We start from the raw sequence: 16,722 nt of genomic DNA, 5'->3' as shown, positions 1-16,722 counted from the left end.
GCCCTGTCTCGCCCTTCCCATCGGAGCAACTCCTCATCCAGACTGAAGCTCTTTTAGCCGATGTCTGGAGTTGAAGAGCTCAAGCCATCGCTTCACTCAAAATACAGGATTTCTCGAAACGACGCTCGGCACAGATGCTGGAATGTTCTTCATCAAGTCTTGTCAGTTTGAATGATCACATGACTTTAGACGCTCAAGTGAAAGAGCTCAAGTACTCGTACGCTGTCTGACAGGTCTGACAGGCAGGGGTTCGTGCGTGTGCACACGAGGGGGGTGTGGGGAGTGGAGGAGAGAGAAGCATGAAGAGGGAAGTTAGCTAGAGGAGAGATGTCCTAGACAACGACAACGACTAACGTTAGAATTATATTCTCTTGAATTTTGATATGGCCGACACACGACCAAAGAGACGACGTTCCGATGAACAAGAAGAGGGAAAAGGAGAAGAAACGTGCGAAGTCCCGAATTCACATCGGAAAAGCCTGTATCAGGAAGCACGGGAGGGAGGGGGAGGGGACGGGATGAGGAGGAGGGAGGGTCGAGCTAGCCTCCGTTTCGTTTGACAATACTTCGAACGTCAACAAGAAGTGACGTCACCCAACATCGCTTAGAGCAGCTTTAACACACGCCAACCCGCCAAATGCACGTACAAATCAACTGTGGCGGATCAAGGCAACTCGAGCAAATCAACGCTGTCAAATCACTAGCTGAAGGCGTTTTACTTATTATTATGTTCACTCACTTTGCTGGGGAAGTTCACGTAAGCCAAATCTGCACAGGTTTAGCAAATACTCGTGAGTCATCATGATATTTTAAATACAGCGTATTTCGCAGAATCTGCTCATATCTGGCTTACTTGAACATAAACGTCATAACTCAACAAATAACTGCACGCTTGGTCATTTGCATTGAAGCAATAGCGAAGATTAAAAAGCATTTGTTTAACAGAAAAGAGTTATTTTACAACATTCTACATTTTTTGATGTTCTTTGTACTGTATTGATCTGTCCACTTAAAACACATTTTTTGGTGTGTATATATATATATATATATATATATATATATATATATATATATATATATATATATATATATATATATATATATATATATATATATATATTACACACACACACACACACACGGGGAAAAAAATAAATAAACCAGATTAACTTCGTAACAGCTTATATTATATTATATTATATTATATTATATTATATTATATTATATTATAGCTGGGACGTAGTGGTTTATTTATTTCTTTTCTTCCCCTTTTTTTTTTTTTTTGGCTAGTTGTAGTTCTGAATGGCTAGTAACTTAATGTAGTAGCCAAATTAGCCGGTGAGTGAAAAAGTTAATGATAATTAGTGAGTGATCATTAACATGAAACTACTCTCACATGAATTTTGGTCGTGTTTTTAGGTTTCTCTTACCTTGTTGTGAATAGTATTGCTTTAAACTAATGTCTCTTCGCTGTACGCATTACCAGGGGATTTTATTATTTCAACATAACGGCAGCTTTTAATTACAAGTCTGTAATATGCAATTGCTGTTTCCATGACATTAGGAACAGACTGCAGAGTCAAAAACAGTAACTATTTTTCTTTCTTTTTTTGTGGTTGAGCCAGTAAAAATCTTGGCAGAACAAGTGAAGATCTGCTATACTATTTCCTCTCTTGATCTTTCTTATTCCCACTGGCAGCGCTGGAGATATTCCAGACAGAAGGCTAAGCAGCTTTCCCAGGTTTACTCCGCGAGAACATTAACTTTCGCTAACAAAAAGAGGAAACTTTGCCTTTGCCGACAGCGGTTTATGATCCAGGTAAACGACTCTGTGCGGTAACGGTATACCTCTGAGTCTCAGACTACACACGACATGATGATATCTTTATCCATGCTGCATTTCGTCTTCTTGTTCCATTTGTTTTCCCAACATATTTCGAATTTAATGAATCATTCCCATATAAACCCAATTGAACTGTGACCAAAACGTCAGATTTCACGATGCGTCGCAATTCACCCTTCGCAGAGAGTTTGATTGACAGGCGATCTGACCAATCATAATCCGCCATCCGCAGAATCCACCATTTTTGTTGACACAGCAGTCAGGAGAGTTAGTAGATTATCGCCGGTGGATTTTAACTTGATAAACGGTGTACTGACGTCTTTCCACGTTTGAAACATTCCTTCTGATGTTCATTCATGTTTATTTGTTGCTATAAATGAACTAGAAGGAAGAGATGATCGGTTCACGAGCGGCTTTAACTGAGCGATCTGTCACGACACATTAAAGAGCCACAAAACAGCATGTGTTTAAATTTCTTTAAAAAAATGACCAAATTTGAAAGTTGAGACTTTGTTTCATATCAAAAGTACCCTGGTCTGTCCTGTGTGTCGGTGTGTTGCAACAGTAACCAAAGGGGGCGGGTTGTAAGTTTGTAAGTTTGCAAATGTTTTACACTCACCCCCATCATCAAAGAGCCACCACACGTCGACCGTCCCCTTGCCCTGCTTCTGCTGGAACTGCTGACTGGCGTCCAACAGCCGCTGGTCCGCTACGTTCAGAGGAAGCGTCGGGCTCCGCTTATCTGGAGTCACAAACACACACCATCACACTCCAGATCAGGACACACACAAATAATAACAATCATCCATAAGCAGACAGAAGAAAGAAAAGAGACTGAAGCAGACTCTTCAGTGGGAAAGACAAGCAACCCTGCAGGAAGACACAGAGAATTAGAACGTGACAGGAAGTGACATCATTGGAGCTGAAACACACTAACACATCTAGATCAGGTCAGAGGTCACACCAGCAGAAAACACTCAAAGCAGCGTTTCCTAAAATGTTGCAGAGAAAAGGTGCATGCAGGTGTGAGACAGAATGAGCGGAGAGTGAGAATGAGAGGAACGTGCCTTTCTTCAACAGCGGCCGAGTGTGAGCTTTGCCATCATCATCCTCATCTGGAGAAAAACATGAGAGGGTTAAAGTCCGCTAATGCTGCGATGGGAACCGTGCGTCAGTCAAACAGAGACATTTGTTCTGCTGCAGTTTATTATGAGGCTGGGGAACCTCAAGAGCTGCATCATCTTCATCATCAACACACACTGATGACGGCACACACTCATCCACATGAGCTGGTCATGCAGATCGTGAGCAGCTCAATGATGATTCTGTGAATTATGATCAGGCTGCTGCTCGCAAGCCCACGCTGGTGTGAGCTTCAAAGTGGACCATTACCCAGAAGTCTACACGGCATTACGCCACCACAGTGTGGACTTAGAGGAGCACAGAATAAAAAATATAACCGATTTCATGGGGCCCTATAGAGGGCGCTCTGAGAAGCCAAATCTAGCCCTCGTGTGCTGTTCGTTTAGGGTGTGCACTCACCCCAGGACCCAGACAGTGCAATGTGATGTGACAATGTGTGTCATTTTTTTGATGTGTCATTTTTTAAGAGAGAGAGAGAGAGAGAGAGAGAAAATTCAAAAAAACGTTTATATAAAATTCAATTTTAAGAACAGAAGACTGCTGCCATCAAATGGAAAACAAACACTTAAAATTAAATAACATGTAACTTCCCCTATAGCCATCAGGTGGCAGCAGAGGATCACTCAATGGATCATTCACTGCTTCCACATAGGTGTACATCTTTCCACACGTTTTTACATTTCGATTTGTTAAGAAATAAAATATGTATTATGAGAATAAAATGACCTTTGGTCAAAGTTTAGCATTCTTTTGTATTATCATTTTTGGCCATATACAGTCAAACTTGAACATGAGGTTGTGTGTGTTATGCGTTTCAATGTGTGTGTTTGCATTTGTTCTCCATCTACGGATATGTAATGGTGTCACTTGATTTCTGTGTGTTCTGCATTGTAGCTGAAGTGTTTTTGTTTTTTGTTTTTGACAAATTATGCAAGATAGAGCAACTTGTCTCGCCCATTCATTTTCGTGTGTGATTTTGTGGGTTTTGGGGGCAGGTTGTTTGTGTATTGTATGCGTTTACTTCGCAAGTATCATGCCATTTAGATGAAGGGAATTTTTATTAAATTTTTTACCCGCAAACATCATCTGGGGTATCAACAGTGCATAAGGGCTGTTAGTCCCATTTCACCCAAATCAAATGTGCATTTAGAAACCAATTAATGTTGTCAGTGTTGTCCTAGAAATTTGGCAAATACAAGCCAATGAACACTTCAGGTGTGGGGAAGACCTGAACACTTTTGTGAATACACATTTAGGAAAATTGGTGACAGGCCAAATTCCAGCCGATTCTGCTTCACTAAAATCCTCAACGCATCTGATCAATGAAGCGGTCCGTCTACAGAGAACACCCTTTCATGTGTGGCAGTTCTGCTCATATCTCCAGTTTCCTCATCTGCTTGACCCCTGCTGATCGCCGCTTGCAGCTATATTTGTTTTTTATGAGTATTTTCTCAGCCTTCAGAGAGCCCGGCGATGTCAGATGGTGCTGAGAGGGCCCAAACTTCAGCCCTCCAAGTCATTTATCATAGACTAACTACAAACATGACAAGCCGTGTAAACACTCGCACTGTTCCCAGCTCACACACATCTGAGAACACGCTTTGTTGTTTGTTGTGTTGTATTGGGCAGACATTTCAGAAAACACATGGAGTGTGGATGAGTTAGGAAGTGAAATGCTTTTGATGAGAACCGGCCCCAAAGGGACATGAGGGATCAGAAGGTCAACATACATTCTGCTCTGAGCAACTGCTGCCGAAGAGGAACACTGAACTCCTGGGAAATATTCTCATCTGAGATTTCGCTTTCAGCATTTTCTCCCAGAACAGAAGATTATTTAAAGGATACATATAACTCTGAGAAGAACAAGTGCAACTTCAAAACCAGAGCTTATCCATGAACACAGAGAGAAGAGAAGGTGCTGCTAACCTTTCTGGACGGCTGGGCTGTTCTGGACGCTGGTGGCCTTGGAGGAGGGTTTGGACGAGTCTCCATCCGAGTCTTTACTCATGTCAACCGAAACCACCACATCCTTCAAACCTGAAGAATCATCTTTAGAGACGATGCAAAGTTCAGCTTTTAGGTCAAGGCAAATTCAAATTTAGCGTGAACGGCAAGTTAACAGAAAATGACCTCATTACATGGACAATTTCATCCGCACAAACACTAAATGTCTATAATCACGCATGTCCAGCTGTGAACATCATGCTGTCTCAAAGACTTTAAAGAGTTCAAATACTTTCCTTTACATTCCCTCTCATAGGAACAGAATCAATATCATACTTGGGTAGTTCATAGCTAGTGACCCACTGATTACACACTCTCATGAAGCTAACAGACAATAACTCAACAGCATTTGTCAAAATATGCTTATTTTAAGAAATGACTGGTTAATGTAGTAATAACTGTACAGCACTGTACCTTGGCCTTGAATGTGAGAAATATCGAGTCCCTCTCGCAGTCTGAGAATGACGACGCCATACTGAAAATCAAACGCATCGCTACAGACACAAACACACACACACATAAACAAGAGTTAGTGTCTCTCAGGAGGAAGACCCAAAGCATTTACTTCAAAGCTGCATTTGCTCATAAACCTCTACCAGACGTTCATCAGCTGTATATGCACTAGACAGACATAAGTGCACCTGAAAAGGACAGGGCACATTTATGAAAAACAATGTCAGAAAACATATATAAATGTTCAAACATTGTGCTGTGAGGTTTGCAACAGCTCCTCACTGGAGTGGTCCGCCTCAAGGAACTACTGTGTGTAGATACCAGTGCTTAATCTGAGCTGGATCTTGTTACGGAAAATGTCAGATTTTGGATTTTTGCGTTCCGACATTTGTTTTTAAATGATCCGGCATAAACAAGTGCATAACATGGTGACAGTGCGTGCGTGTGTGTGAGAGACTGAGCAAGCGCGGGTTAATGCAAATGTATTTATTTTTGGAGGTTATGTTTTGCTATTGGCCCTCAGCATATATATTTTTGATCAGCTTTCTTAAGTTCAAGAGAGTGTATATCCCTGATGAACTATTCTCATAAAAATAAGTTAATATCACCAAATATCAGAAAGACAGTCAAGCATATATTCCTTTTCCATATCCATGATTAAAGCTGATGGTGTTTCTGATCAAAAGAGATCCCGATAGAACTGCTAATACTAATCAGGATAGCAGGAGACACGAGCAACGGGAGTTTGATCAGTCAGAATCAGAAATCCATGTCATGGAAAAGGCAACAACGTCATCGGTGAGAGAATATCACTGATCGACTGAATGATTCTTGGCCTCAGTGCAGCTACACACATGACAGGATAATACACTAGGCTTTAGTTAAAGCTGTGCAGAAACTTGTGAAGGGTGCTCTGACAGTTCAGTGATAGTCATTGTGTGTGTTCTGGGAAAACCTAAGCTGTTTGGTCAGTGTCGGTCATGGCGCCTTTTAATAATTTGCAATAATTAATTTACAAATTAAGTACTGTAGATAATGTACAAGCATTTCTGAGCGCGAGTGTCTTTAAAGCCACTGCTGCCCCGGGCACAAGCTGCTTTGCACATTTTTGCATCTATTTCTCGCTCTACTGCAGCAAAAACAAAAACTCAAGAAACTCATGTTACATGGATGACTCTGGGACGTAACCAGATTTCAGGAAACAAACCACTCGTATCACTGTACTAGAGCATAGTAAAAACTGATGACACACTAATTCAAGAGGATAATTATTAATAGTGGATTGATTTGAAACAGAAGATTAAACCCACTGTATTAGGTTTATGTAGGTCTCAACATCCTTTATATCTCCAATACGCCAGTCATTTTTGAAACCAAGCACCAGAGTGTTGGGCCTCAATCTACCCAGTCCAGCAGCCTGTAAAACACACACACACACACTTTGGTTTATTAGGACTTTCCATAGGCAAACATGGTTTTAATACTGAGCTCATGACATTTTCTATAACCTAACTCATTTGCATTTTTTACTAAAACATTTGGTATGCTTATTCAGTGTTTTTGATTTACTGCCACAGTTAGCATGTCCAATAATGTAGAGAGTCAGTTTTTGGGAAGCCAGTTTTGGCCCCATAATGTAGGTCAAATCAGCAAATGCACAGCAGAAGTAAATATCTTAAAATAGGTTAAAGCATAGAAGTCCACAGTGAGCAGATTACAGGGTCACGTGAACACTGAACTGAGCAGGAACCAAAAAGGCCAAGGGATTTTAGTCCAATTGGTGCAAATGAGCTTCTGACCAATGAAAACGCTAAAGTTAAAAATGCAGTAACTTTGTAAGGATTGACATGCACATTATGTGAGCCAACTTTGGTAAATATTGGACAAAACTTGTAGGAGAAGCAAAAAATTATAATTCAAATTAACCAGTGAGCAAGATCCTAAAAACAAGTATTAAACAAATCTTTTGTGAAAAGGACTATAAAAACCCCTCAGAACTGAAAACACACACACACACACACACACACGCACCTGCAGCAGGTACTGTGTTCCTTGTCGAAGGTCTTCAGCCACCACGGGTGTGTAAAATGCCTTGGAGTTGTTGTTGAGGAGCCACCTCTGGTAGCGCACCATATCACTGTTCAACTCCTTGAAGTTGGGCCGCCGAGAACTCTGTGAACCAACACAGAAACCAAAGGAAAGAGACCAGATGAAGTGATGCCACAGGAACATCAAGTCACCTTTATTTATACACTACAATACAGACTGTTTCAAAGCAGCTTCACAGGGATAAACAGGGAAATAATGATCAGTGATGCACACAGAGTTCAGTTCTGCTGTAAAGAGCTCTAAAAAGACAACAGAGTCATTGTTCAGCTCAGTGTTGATTCAGTTCTATAACTGTGTAAAGATCATCAATTATTAAATGAGTTCAATTCATGAATAAAACAGCTCTGCAGAAAACAGCGATGTCATCGTCCAGCTCAGTTGAGTTCTCATTCAACAGTGTCAGTGTACAGTCATATCAATAATACTGTTGATTATTAAGTGTCCTCAGCTAAGCGAGCCAGAGACAACAGTGACAAGAACCCAAACTCCATCAGTGACAGAATGGACAAAAAAACTTGGAGAAACCAGGCGCTGGTTTCTGGTTTCAACCAACCTGGTGCGATTTTGATTCCAGGAACGTGTTATGTGAAATGAGCTCATGGAAGCTTTTCCAGACAATGCACTATTAGCATGGTCCACACGGACCCCTAAAGGAGACGCTTTATTTTCAACAACTATAATCACTGTCCCCACTGAGTTCAGGGAAGTTTTATTACTCCAAGAACATGTGCCAATTAGCACAGTCAAAAACGGATCGCACAACATTCTACTCGCTCCTAAACACACACACACACACACACACACACCACATGTTCTCCACGTATTGACAGATATCAGACGTTACAGAAGGTACTCACGATGCGCACATGACCGCACACCATCAGACCCACGTTCTTGGTGAAGGCATGGACCAGATGAAGAATGGCTGGCCGTGAGTTTGGAGCTCCAGTCATCACCAGACACTGAGGCCTAGAAGAGACACACCACACCAGCACATGTCATCTGAACGTCACACACCGCGAGATCCTCAGAACATTACACTTTAATGAACGCCAATGTACAAAGCGCCATAAACTGCGACATCAAGCAAAAGCAGCACATAGTGTGCCGTGCATTAGGTTCTTCTCATGACCTCTAGGGTCATCGGTCCAGTCGAGTGCAGAACACACCGCTCAGATTAGAGAGCTTCAAAGCAAAAATGTTAAGAATAAAACAGGATTATGCAGAGGGTAAAGCGTTTGATTTGAAGGTACTGTCAGAAAAACGGTAATCTCTGACCCTGGAGGATCTAGCAACTCTTCCTCTGCGCTCAACATGTGATTCAGTCTGAGCACACACACACACACACACACACACACACACACACGCACTGAAGATCAGTCAATCTAGAGCACTCATAATGAAACAAAACACTATTACATCTATTTTTCCCTCAATCAATTCCATTATGATTTTTCATGCATGTCTTAGTCAATAAATCATTTTAGATATTTTGATAGCATTTAAAGAAAAATATATACTTTTTGTTGAACAATCAATGGCAAAGATTTTCAAGCTTGAACCAGTCAAGCTCTTTGCCAGAGTCAGATTTATGAATTAGGATGGCACTTTGCTTAACTACATGCTAGTACATGTTTGATAGTTAATGGGATAGTCAATGTTTAGGGGTAAGGTAAAACCAAAAAAGGTCCATTAGAATAAATTATCCATAACATATACTTCGAATTAAACATTTATTATTGCCTTGGTTTGAAGCTTTGTCACATTGGTCATTGCATGGTGCAGGAATACTTTGCAATTGTTTCCATAGGTCCTCCATATCAAACGTAGAAAATCAATCTCCATTTCAGTATGTGGAGGGTTTGTTTCTGGCACTTACTATCCATACTCCATGCTACTGTGATGCTGACAATTTTCTTCTAAATATGTTAAGTTAATAATTTGTTATATGTGCATTGCATTTTTACAAATGTTATGTACAGCAATTAACTGTGTTTTGTCATTTACCTTATGGCTTTTCTTTTGAGCCCACATAAAAAAATAAAAATGTATGACGACTTGGTTTAGGGGATAGATCATTATTAAAGTCCCCCTGTGGTGAAAATCAAGTTTTAATGTTGTTTATATGTCTATAAGTTGTTTTTAATATGCTTTAAGACAAACCATGTGTAAAATCATAAGTCGACACCATTGCTGAGTTTTCTCCTTAAAACTGCAGTGAACCAAAGACAGTCTCAAAAACACGGTTTTGAAATCGCTGGTGTTTCTGAAGTCACAAACTACCTTGTAACCCTCATTTGCATATTCATAGTGTACTAAATGAGGCAAGGGTGTCGAGTTACATTCAAGCCATTTTAAGGCATGAAGAATTTTTTTCAAGGAAAAAAAACAACAACTAAATATGTCATTTTGGTGATCAAAGATGAGTTTTAAGGTATAAAATTATTGACTACAGGGGGACTTTAACTCTGAGTGATTACTAAAATCAACTCATAATTATAAACTTACTATCAAACTATTATTCAGCCCAGTTAAGTGATGTGTAAAACGCTTTGGTGGGTCACGGCCGGCGTCTGGATGGAACTGTAAGTGGTACACAGCAAAAGTCCTTTGGAACTGTTCTAGAAACAGTTCCTTTTTTTTTTCTGTCAACTTTGTAATCATTATCAACGTAGTAACGATAAACATACTAAAGTACACTAAATCAGATGACATGCTCCACGTCATCTTGAACATCTTCTCTAGAGCTTGAGCACATGGATAAAGCATCTGAAAGCTGGAATACACTACACAACTTTTGCCCCGGTTTGCAGTCTGGAAAGGTCAACACTAGTTGCTGAAAGTCAAAGCCAGTCTGCAGATTTTGGGCAGTCGAAGTTCACAGACTTCACAGAAAATCAACAGACTTCACACTATGAGTTCATCTAGTCGGAGATTAAACACGTCTGATATTTTTTTTGAATTGACGATTTTTGTTGTCTTGTTGTCATTTATCATGCATCTCTAGGAAATTAAGCACAAGTTTGTTGCGTTCGGAACATCTGATACTAAAATCTGGTGGTGTGTGTCGTTTAGTGCAGTGCTTCTTAAACCTGTCCTGTGACCCCCCCACCTCTGCACATGTTGCATGTCTTCCTCATTGAACACACACAACTCGAGGCTGCGTCCGAAAACGTAGGCAGCCGACTTGTTGCCTCATTAGAAGAGATTGCAATAAAAGGGCTGCGTCAATTTGTGAAACCAGCATAGATGTATCCTTCACTGCCTTTGATATCCCACAATCCTGTGCTTTCCATTCTGTGACAGTTGAGCTAGAAAAAGAAGGATGGCATCTGAACTTTGCTGTTGGTCGACAATTTGTGTGTAAGTGTACGTTTTTGACCAATGTTTTCCACTTTTTTTTATGTCATTTCTAGCGAGTAATTAAATATGTTTAGTTTTTACCAAAGCTCGCTCTATTTTATTCTAGATATTTAAACCGTTACGCTGCCTAAGAAGTCTATCCGAAATCAGTTTCGTGAGGAACCTTCATGCGCAAACGCTGCCTTATCAGACAATAACTTTGTAGGTAACTTTTGCAGCGAACGATACATCTATGCTTTTCAAAAATCGATCAGATGACAGTATCTCAGAAGACAGGAGGTGAAGCCAACATTGAACGAGTCCTCCGAAGGCAGCATTTATCAGCTTTCAGACGCAGCCCTCGCCTTGCAATTGCTACTGATGAGCTGGTTAGTTGAATCAGGTGTGTTGAATGAGGGAGACACCAAAAAAGTGTGATGGCGGGAGTCCCAGGACAGGTTTGAGAAACACTGGTTTAGTGCATGATGCAGATTTTAAAAGTCATGTAGTTTATTCCAGCCTTAAAGCACCAACAGCCTCAAATACATTCAGTGTGATAATGAATAAATCCAGCACATACACGAGTCAAGATCATCAGAACAAGCCTTCAGTAGGAAACTAAACCAAAGGGGGAAAATAATCTGAAACACTATAGAAATAAGTGATGAATAAAGTTTTTACAATTACAATTAATAATTACAGGTAGAACAAGCATAAAACACACACACACACACACACACACACACACACACACACACACACACACACACACACAGGCTCTCTTACCTGTAGGTTTTGATGTGGTCCGCTACTCCGCACAGTTGTAAACTATGTGTCAGGGCCTGATGATAGGTCAGAGCTTGAGTGGACGAGCCCCAGTTCACATCTGTAATTCAGTTCAATCCACATTTATTTGTACAGCGCTTTTCACAATACACATCGTTTCAAAGTAGCTATACATAAAGCTATACATAATTTCATAAAGAGCCAAATTCCCAAAACCAGAATGCCATCATTAGAACTACAACCCATGGAGGCATTAGTTAGAAATGTCTGTGCTGAAGAACACATGACTGATGCTCAAGTATGTTCACCTGGTTTCTTGTAGCTGACGTAGATGTAGAGAGATAAGACAATGACGTTGGTCAAGAGGGCCGCCCACCAGTTGATGATAAACATGACGACACAACATAGGATTGCCCCAGCAAGAGACGCCCACATGTTGTAGTACTTGAAGCTCGGCCTCCATCCTGCCCAACAAACATGGAACAAACACTTAGAGATCTCCAGTCAAAACCCAGCGGGCCTGAGGTACTATGTGTTAGGATTTGGCAACATGGTAAAAAGTTAAAATACCCTTATTACAACCATCAACTGGAGCCAACATATCAGAACGAATAGTTGGGATAAAACCAACAATAGTTCTTTGTGGTACGAATGTGCTAACTGTGCCATTCTGCCAAGTTACATAACAGTATGGGACACAAACAATGGCACACGGGTGTGTGTGACAGGACAACTGAGAGCTGCTAGTGAAAGTGGGGAAGGGACGTCTCTCTGAACAGCGTCCAGAAGCAGAAGATTTCATACGAGCTTGTTAACGGTGTCAAAGCTTCTCAATGTTCTAGAGTCTTTACAACACAAATCAGTCACAGTCAATACAGTTGAAATGTCACAGTTTTATAAAAGCATGAGAACAGAATTGATTAAATGAAGTTAGCATCAGTTAGGATACATAGCAGTTACCACAGCTAGGCAGGGTTCTTGAACACAGGACATGTACTAGAGTAATGGGATTTAGTGGAGTCACGATTACCTTGTAATGCTACAGAAACTACATGACATAAAGGGTACAGAAGCGTTTTAAATGGTGTCTGTGAGTGTGAGATATCATGTGGGAAATCTACACGTACCCTTTATGTTCATGCAAGACTATATAGAGTGTCAGAAGTGAAGATATCTACCTGCTGGTCTTCTAGAGCTTTGGTATTGAGGGAAAAACAAACCTCTTTACACAAAGAATAAAGAAATGTGTAAAATTATAACTTCAAAAACAAGAAACACAGTCAATTACAAGATGCCATTCAGAAAAGAAAAGACTTTCATTTTCATTCAGTATTAAAGGTTTGGGTAACACTCTCTACAGTACAACAAAAACCTCTCCTTACATAGGAACGGTTACTTTGCAAAGTTTTGTGAACTCCGTGAGAAGCCCTCGTAGCATGATGGGAAGACCATATCACTGCATTAGGGGTGTGACGAGATCTCGCGAAACTTAAATGTGACGAGATTTCTCGTCGAGTGAAAAGTTGTCTCGCGATATTGCCATGACGGAGCGTGAGGGTGAAATTAGCATCGAATATGCCACCGCTACACTCACATGACATTACGGTACCCACCGCGGTCCCGCCTCCACTGTCGTTTTGCTTTTTTATAGAAATAAAAACCATTGTAAACTATTGTAAACGTCTGCTCTGCTCATCCAGCACGAGTTGCAGTCGCACACAGTGCAGCAGGACACAGTTCACTGATCGCGTGATGATGGCGGATGATTCGTGAAGCGACTGATAGATCTCTTATCTGGTAGAATGCGCGCTCAGCATCGCTGCTCCCTATACACAATAGTATGTGCAATCGCGAATCTGAAAGTGAAAGTAAAGCGCGAGCTCCATGATGCGCGCAAATTAGGCTGCATACAATAGCCAGTCTCCCAATATCAGTCCTATCTCTGGACTGTGTAGTTGTAGCTCTGGTCTCTGTTTGCACTTTGAATACTGAGAGAGTACTTTTATTAAGTGCAAGTGCAAGCATAATCAGACTAAGAGAAAAATATTTGAGTTATTTATGTTGTTTTATTTCTATGTTCAATTTGTGGAAAAGAGTTCAATTATAAGGTCACACACATCCTCGATCAGAAATTCTGGAAGCTCATAAATGTACAGTAAGCTCTGAAGAGACTTATGTTAAATCATACAGGAGAAAAGCCAGTCAGTTGAGTTTGTGGCAAAACCTTTTACAGTGCTTATATATTGTTGTCTTTCAATGCATTTGATAATTCATAATCATAAAGTAGAACTGAAATTACATTCATTACTAGATTATTAGTTAAAACATTTCAAAATGTACCTGCAGACTATTTTTCCAGTCATGAATTTTCTCATTGAGGATTTCTATAGAATATTGTGCAAAAATCTCGTCTCATTCTCGTGAACCCAATCTCGTGTCTCGTCTCGTGAGATAAGGGTCTCGTCACACCTCTACTGCATTCTCTCCAATTCTACTGCATTTATCCAGCTCAACCACTCTACCCTTCTGCGAATTACAGTTAATTACTGTTAATCTTTTGGATATGGTCACATTATTCCTAATTAAGGCTAAACTCATTTTACCTAGGACTTCATTCATGCGGTTATTACATATTTGTTGCTAGCAAGTAATGATAATCACATAAATCAAGGTTTAGACATGCCCCTATAATTTAGTAAAAGAGTTTCAAATATATGCTATTATAAATGGAAAAAAATGACTTCCTGAGGTGGATCAACATCATCATATTTGAATGTTAAGGCCGTTATATACTTCTAGCGAAATCCAAGAACAAACTGGTGTTACAACATATTAAACAAAATCAGGCCAACACAAAGTTTGTCTCAGGAGTTCAAAACAGCTTGCCAAACCAGAAAACTACCACTGATCTGTGGTGATTATGATCAGGGCCTTAAAGCACCTCATTTCACTGACGCTTTATTGAAATAACACAACTGTCAGTTTCAAGTCCCCCTTCTTTAACCCATTCATGGAAAATGACAGATAATAAAAAAACTGCACCCAACATTCAAAATCTAAATTCCTCACACTTCAGAGAATGAATGCTGAGATGTGCCATACTGACACTAATGATATTTGAGCACTCTGGTGTCTGTGGAGACATGACCCAGCTTGTCTACAGCATGAATTCATCACAACTCAACCGGTTCAGTTTTACAACTCGTACAAGTAGAAGAAAGTCTTACCGGGGGAATTGGCCAGTGACGCGTGAAACACAGAGAAGTTGATGAGGGCGTATGATGCCAGGAAGAAATTGGAAATGATGGGGGCGATGACGTTCAACTCCGCTGGAGAAATGAAAAACAAGTGCAGGCCAGAGTGAAGTGACCTCATCTGTGATGAATAAAACAATTTGATTAGTTTATTTCCACCTACCAATGAGAATGAAGGCCAAGGCAATGCCAAAGGTGAGTAAATATCCTCGCAAGGGCTCGTTGTTCTTGCCGTAGCCCTTCCCAAAAACACCGATTCCAGGGTAGATATTGTCTTTGCATAAAGCCTGAGGGAAATGGAAAAATCCTTCAAACCAGCAAGACAAGTTCCAACATTTCTGAGCTCATACAGGCACTTGAGTGGAACCACACACTACACTACTGTTAACTGGAGATGACACCCACCTGGAAGACTTTCGGGGCGCTGACGAGAGACGCCAGGGCGGAGGAGAGGGTCGCAGAGAAGATCCCTGCTGTGATGAGGGGACTGAAGCCCGACACCACACTCATGACCTTTAGCACAAGACATTCAGTCACCAAACCTTTCAGTGTCTTTCTTAATGCGTTTATGTCCTTACTGTAATGGAAGTGATTCTGAGCGCTCACACATGAACCACAAGGGCTTCCAGTAGAGACATTTGACAGCATGTAGTAGGGGTGGGCGATCTTCCCAAAATTTCATATCACAATCTTATAACAAACAACCACGATCTGAATCGCAATCTTCCCAATTTTGAGATGTAGGCTACTATCGAGAATATCCAGATTGGAACAAGCCTATGGACTGATCTATTTTCACAATTTAAAACACAGTCTTGCATTAAACAATTAGTTGTCAAAATAGTCATTAAACCGATACTGGATTTTGAAGGCCAATGCCGATATCTTAAAAGAGCAGACTGGCCGAAAACGTATATAAATTAATAAAAAAAAATGCATCTCTAAATTAAACCGACTTACTTGAGATTGTAACTTCTTGATTCCGTAATCATATTACTGTATTTTATATAAAGAAATAAAGAAATTGTTTGGAAAAAATATGAATAAAAAGGAAGTAAACACTGTAATCAACAGGGCACTCAGTAATCTGGTCAAAAAGACAAGCTAACACTAATTTTACATAGAGCACAGAGAAAATGACATGAATATGACAGTGGGCCACTGAATATAGCCCAGCATAGTTTGAAATCAAGGGTTTAAAGTTTGTCGATCGTGCGTCTCCAGTGAAGCTGATCTGACAGTCACACACAGTAACACGTTGATTGACTTCAGAATATCTGACAGCTGGATTCAACTAAGCCTTCAAGGTTTGTGAAATTAAATGTTTATTAGATATTGAAAGATTCGTTTAAATGATGTAAATGCGCATATGCTGAATGCTGACAGTAAATGAGAAAGTATTAATAGTGTTTGCCTTTATCTAAAAATATGAAAGCAAATGCTATGATACTCTTTCGTATACAGTTTTTCCAGTAACGTATTTCGACAAAACTGTTAAACCGAGACCGTAAACTAATGAAGACGGAGAATGTGACCGCTGTGCTCAGGCGCTGCCAATCGCAGAGCCGTCAAAATAAAAGTCCCGAAATTACTAGGACAAAAGATCAAGATCTCTATGATTCGCTTGAAAAGTAGATCGTGGACATCTTCAATATCGATCACGATATAAAGTCATCAGATCGCCCACCCCTAGCATGTAGATAATGACACTCTAACAAACAAAAATACATAGCGCACACAAATATAAAGTAAAGCCTGTCACAAAACTCTCAAAGCTAATCATGGTGC

General features: G+C 40.3%; 1 protein-coding gene across 1 annotated transcript in view; it reads right to left on the bottom strand.

Moving 5' to 3' along the window:
- The window catches only part of slc12a2 (solute carrier family 12 member 2), a 73,007-nt gene that overhangs the window by 9,625 nt on the left and 46,660 nt on the right, over positions 1 to 16,722 (bottom strand). The window contains exons 11-22 of the mRNA XM_081354753.1: positions 15,340 to 15,447; positions 15,098 to 15,221; positions 14,908 to 15,009; positions 11,989 to 12,144; positions 11,681 to 11,780; positions 8,410 to 8,521; positions 7,475 to 7,615; positions 6,754 to 6,860; positions 5,405 to 5,484; positions 4,913 to 5,035; positions 2,911 to 2,958; positions 2,463 to 2,585 (exon numbers count right to left, since the gene is read on the bottom strand). Coding sequence (XP_081210879.1) covers positions 2,463 to 2,585; positions 2,911 to 2,958; positions 4,913 to 5,035; positions 5,405 to 5,484; positions 6,754 to 6,860; positions 7,475 to 7,615; positions 8,410 to 8,521; positions 11,681 to 11,780; positions 11,989 to 12,144; positions 14,908 to 15,009; positions 15,098 to 15,221; positions 15,340 to 15,447 — 1,324 coding nt within the window. The remainder of the gene's footprint in view (positions 1 to 2,462; positions 2,586 to 2,910; positions 2,959 to 4,912; positions 5,036 to 5,404; positions 5,485 to 6,753; positions 6,861 to 7,474; positions 7,616 to 8,409; positions 8,522 to 11,680; positions 11,781 to 11,988; positions 12,145 to 14,907; positions 15,010 to 15,097; positions 15,222 to 15,339; positions 15,448 to 16,722) is intronic.

This window comes from Scardinius erythrophthalmus, assembly GCF_964197995.2.
Source record: "Scardinius erythrophthalmus genome assembly, chromosome: 23".
Taxonomy (NCBI): domain Eukaryota; kingdom Metazoa; phylum Chordata; class Actinopteri; order Cypriniformes; family Leuciscidae; genus Scardinius; species Scardinius erythrophthalmus.
The sequence above is the reverse complement of the archived record's forward strand: the minus strand, read 5'-3'. Positions and strand labels throughout refer to the sequence as shown.